The 5,115-nt window shown below is 31.5% G+C and overlaps 1 protein-coding gene across 2 annotated transcripts; it reads left to right on the top strand.

Annotated features, from left to right (window-relative positions):
* The first annotated feature begins 552 nt into the window (after window positions 1-552).
* LOC128672444 (uncharacterized) lies at window positions 553-3,638 on the top strand. Of its 2 annotated transcripts, none has more exons than XM_053749591.2 (2): window positions 553-727; window positions 1,776-3,638. In XM_053749591.2, the coding sequence occupies exon 2, from the start codon at window positions 1,784-1,786 to the stop codon at window positions 3,605-3,607; it is 1,824 nt and encodes a 607-aa protein (XP_053605566.1). In that variant the 5' UTR covers window positions 553-727; window positions 1,776-1,783; the 3' UTR covers window positions 3,608-3,638. The 2 variants fall into 2 exon arrangements, with proteins under 2 accessions (XP_053605566.1, XP_053605565.1); XM_053749590.1 differs by lacking the exon at window positions 553-727 and adding an exon at window positions 1,013-1,058.
* Window positions 3,639-5,115: the final 1,477 nt, after the last annotated feature.

Here is a 5,115-nt window from a genome sequence, read left to right as displayed (position 1 = left end):
AAGTCGCGGTTAAAATTAAGTTTATATAAGTCTGTGGTTGGACTCCATGAGGTCATTAATGTGTGTCCACCTTTCCGCGTGCATGCGACTGACGTGACATTATTGACATTATTATCTATTACACATAATTATCCTTCAGTCTAGATGCCTTTTAAATTTTCTTTATTTATAGCTACTATTGCTAACGGTTCGTCAACGTATAATAGTTACTTATGACAACTGATATCTTTGTCTTGTCACTACAAATTACTAATTTCTTGGACTGCTATTTTATTTTTTATATAAGTTTTATGCTAAATATGACAAGGTAGATAAGACCTTATGTATACTTTTTTTATATAACCTGTATTATATGTCCCACTGATGGGCAAAAGCCTTCCCTTTTGTCTACCCCATCTCTATCGATACTTAAGAAAATAAAAACTACTACAATAGTAATATATTTTTATCAATGGCGAGCGAAGTGACGTGATTCCCCGCCGCCGCAGTAAGTATATTTATAATCTTTGAACTCTGAATCATTTGATTCTCGTATATAAGGATCAGTGAGTGCAATATTTAGTAAAACGACTGGTAAAGTGAAGACATTTAGACGTCTAAAAATAAACATTTTTTTAATGTGAAGAACCAAGAACCTTCTTGGAGAAGTGAAATACTTTTTTTTTCAATTTGGCAATTCAAATCAACAAAAAGGACAAGAAAAACAAAAAGTGAAGTGAACTACTAGGTATCCAATAACAAAAATAAGTATCTATTTTATTTTTCGATTTTGGACAATAAGCCCTCACACCACACGCACATACCAAAATATTGTTTCTATATATGTGTTCTATATATTGCATTATTTTTTACAATGGCGTTATTTTAAACAAACAAATCAAAAACAATTCGATCTGGCATTAAGGGTATTTATTTGTTTGTTTACCTAGTAGGAAACCAAGATTTAAATTGTTTTTAAGTATCACGAGTGACCGGGCTTAATGGCTTTGACGGAATTCGGCTAGGCCCATAAGGAAGAATAATTTCTATGCATGATAAAAATAGAAATGAAATAAAAAGTATGTCTCCTTGTATTAGTATGTATCCATCATAATTAAGCACTTATCGATATCACAAAAAAATTCCAATTAATATAAATGATAAGAGTCATTAATTATGTATCGCAGATAGATAAAATGCCTAGTGTAATTTATTTTTGTGTAATAAAGAATTTTCTTGGCAAAAAGCTGGTCTAGTAAGAAAAAGTTCTTGTGAAGGTCCAATTTCTGAATAAGTTTTCACATGTCTCCATAGGAGATGAATTATTCGCACAAAATATACCTAAGTAGGCTAATGCCATACATGTGGCATTGATCATCAATTTTGATTACCTCCCTCGCCGTCGCGCGACGTCTTGCGGGACTTTTCAATAAGTATAAAGCTGTATTTGTTTATTTATATATTATAGCTTATATACATATATATATATTTGTTTTTTTTTAGAAATAAATAAAGGTTTACATTAAAAAGTCTCGCAAGTTAACAATAACAAACTTGAAATAAGTACTTTTATTATAATAATAATATAATAATAATGTGGCGTGTAGTTCTGCCCTAGAATAAGGGTGTCATATCGTGGGTGTCATACGAAGCAACTAAGGGCCACATAGCCTAGGGAACATACAGAGATGAGAGAGAGAGATTTAGGCGGTAGATAGTGTGTATTATACATAATGTTGTTAAATGCTTTTGCTCGTAGTTAATGAAAAAAATAACGTAAACAAACTGTATTTCAGGGGTCATTATGAGGATCCGCACTTTCTGTAAGTATTTGGACCAGGAGGAGTTGAGAGACCATACACTAAAGGACTGCACCGTTGTTGTCGATGGACAGAACTTTTTTTATAACCTTTACCAGAAGAGCGGATTACCATCGGTATATGGATGTGAAAGTGACAAGTACGCGGATTTCTTAAGAAAATTCCTTGGAATATTTAAGAAATCTAAGATTAGGTGTGTCTTCATTTTCAAAGGAGGCCATTTAGATATTAATTATAAATTTAGAAGATTAGAAGATAGAAGTTGGATTTCAAATTGGTCAGAAGAACACTATTTTGCACAACCAGTGTTTATGAAAGAACTTTATAAGCAAATTTTGGATGAAATTGGTATGGAATATGCCATATGCGAATATGAGGCAAAGGCAGAAGTTATAGCATTTGCTAAGAAATATAAATGCCCCATTGTCAGCTATGATATTGAATTTTGCTTCTCAGGAGTTCCATATATACCATATTCAACTATTAATGAATGTGAAGGCCAAGGGGTCAAATGCGGGCTATTTAATTTGCAGAATTTTATGAAAAAATATAATTTAAATAACGATAAGCTGGCTATATTCATAGCTTTGACTGACGAAAATATCTTTGAGGAAAATTACTTCATACATTTGTTTGAAAGCTTGAATATGCCTAATTCTCTTTACAAACGAAATATTTGCTTACTAAAGTGGCTTGGCCGCTTACCCCTACAACGTGCCTTAAATACAATTAATAATTATGTTGAAAGAGATTTGTTTAATGAAAAAATACTAGAAGCGAAAAAATATTTGATCCGGACAGAATCAACAGGTACACCAACAAAATATATTGAAGATAACAAAAATATGGATGTTACAGAACTAGATCCTAACTGGTTTGAAAAAGGCGTCACCATGGGTCGTATACCGATAAACTATGTCAACTTGTATCGTAATAATATATATTTTGGTGCCTGGACAATAGAAGATGTGAATGCTGATGACAGTTTGCTTCTTTCTCTTGATATAATAAAATATGCCTTTAATTTACTAACAAATTTTGAGAAAAAAGAGTTCACGTTCTGTGATAAAAATAATAAAAAACATGTGATTTCATCAATAATTACAGCATTTGGAGTAACCAAAAAACCGGAATATAATGCAAATAATAGTCCATTTGAAAATGGTTGGGACCAGGCAAAGAAATTGGATTTATTCGAATATTTTTTGCAAGAGAGTCTGCAAGATTTGAATCATGCCGCCTTACAACGGTGTCCCGAGGATATGAGGCTTCTTATGATTGCACTAGTATACTTTTCACGACGAAAAACGATCGACACAACCGATATAGTATGCGGAGTGCTACTCTCGTATGTCATGTTAGGAGTTGTATTTGTTAAAATACCCAATAACATTGAATACGATATTGAAATAACCAAGAAACCGCTTCACGATACAAGCACAAAAAAAGAATCGGTTAATGAAAAAGATTGTGTCATTGCAAATAGGATATTGGAAAGTTATTTTAAAATGAACCAACGTGAAAGTCAAACAATATTCAGCGAAAAATTAATCCATCCTTTTGTTGAATTTCAACACTGCCTGGTGCAGATTAATAATTTAAATGATTTATGTGGCTGTACTTACAAACCTACTAAATACAACATGACGTTTAATGGAACATTTATTTATAAATTGATGTTTGAGGCTACATCAGATCTCGAGGCAGGAGTTCTAAGGTTAATCAAAAATCGATTGAATCCAGCTGCAACTGTTCTGTCATTTTTTAACGGAATCTTCGAAGCTTATCAGGAGATGATGTATAATTAATAAATCAATATGCTTATCAATTTAACTGCAAGTAATCGTTTTTCATTTTATTAAATATCAGAAATATGTAGTCTTACGTAGTCTTTCTTATGTCTTACGAAATACATTTTATAAAATAAGTTAACATGTTGTAACAAATGTTTAAGTTTCATTTTATTTTTCAAAAGAATAATAAGTACCTACTTTTGTTATATTTTTTTTAAACAACTACTTTTTCATGTCAGACCGAAAAACTATATTTCCTTTAGTTTAGCTGGACCATTATGACTCTTCTTCAGGTGTCTGGAATACCATCGATTTTTATACATCAACAGGAAATGCTCATCAGGCTGAACAACTTTTGTGAAGGCGTCATTTCTTTATTTGGTGGTTAATGCGTCATTTCTATATTTCCTACAGTTTAAGCAGTATCATCATGGGTTTATATCAGGTGTTCCAGATCTTCGATTTTTATATCTGAACAGAAAATGCTCATCAGGCTAAACAACTTTTGTTAATTCATTCATTCAACGTCATTTCTAAATTTCCTATAGTTTAGCTGTACCACCATTGTTCTCCTTCAAGTGTTCTAGTTTTCAAAATAATTTATGCCCTATATGTTGCCCAGGATTAATAGCTAAATAACAAAAAAGTTTCATTCAAATCCGCCCAGTAGTTCCAAAGATTAGCGTGTACAAACAGACAAACACAGACATACAGATATTTTTTTCAAATTCTTACTGTTACTACAGATATTTTTTTCACATTCTTATTTCTACTCTTTCTTCTTATTTTTTATTAATTCTTTTTTAATTCTTATTTCTTTATACTATTGCCTAATTTTTATGTAAATTTATGCAATGTACAGATTTTTTCTACTGTTTCATACCTATGTATTGATTGATGTACTTCAAATTAAATAGCCATAAACATATAACTATAATGAGTTCTCTTCATTTAACGATATCTATATGTACATATAACAAAACAGCAACAATATTTTATCTACATTTAGTATCCTTGACTGAAGTGAATAGAAATTAAAAAGAAAAAGAGAAAGCATACATTTTTTTGTCTGTCTGTATGTTTAATCACGCTAATTACCGTAAGTACTGGACGGATTCGAATGATACTTTTTGTTATATAGCTATTAAGTCTGGGCAACATATAGGGTATAAACTATTTTAAAAAGGAACACCTGATGGACAACAATGATGGTACAGCTAAACTATAGAAAATATAGAAATAACGTCTTAACAAAAGTTGTTTGGCCATCAGGCCATTTTCTGTTGAGGTATAAAAATGTAATTGAAACCGAGATTCTCACTGGGAGTGGTACTCATTGAGACTTTATGTGGTTTTCTCCAGGATGAGTAACTCGTCAGGTCTTTTTATATTGGCACTGGTCTTTTTATAAGGATAGATCTCAAATATAGTATATGAAGATATTTTTTATCTCTAATAATTTTGACTCATTACCAAAAATTGTTCGGCCACGCGAACGAAGTCGCGGATTAGCTAGTATGAAA

Source organism: Plodia interpunctella, chromosome 9 (assembly GCF_027563975.2).
Source record: "Plodia interpunctella isolate USDA-ARS_2022_Savannah chromosome 9, ilPloInte3.2, whole genome shotgun sequence".
In the NCBI taxonomy this organism is placed as follows: domain Eukaryota; kingdom Metazoa; phylum Arthropoda; class Insecta; order Lepidoptera; family Pyralidae; genus Plodia; species Plodia interpunctella.
The sequence above is the reverse complement of the archived record's forward strand: the minus strand, read 5'-3'. Positions and strand labels throughout refer to the sequence as shown.

Bases quoted from the DNA above. Each gene is read 5' to 3' on its own strand.
- LOC128672444 (XM_053749590.1), top strand. From the start codon at position 1,028: ATGCATGATAAAAATAGAAATGAAATAAAAA. The intron at 1,059-1,775 runs GTATGTCTCCTT...ACTGTATTTCAG, and splicing joins AAATAGAAATGAAATAAAAA to GGGTCATTATGAGGATCCGC.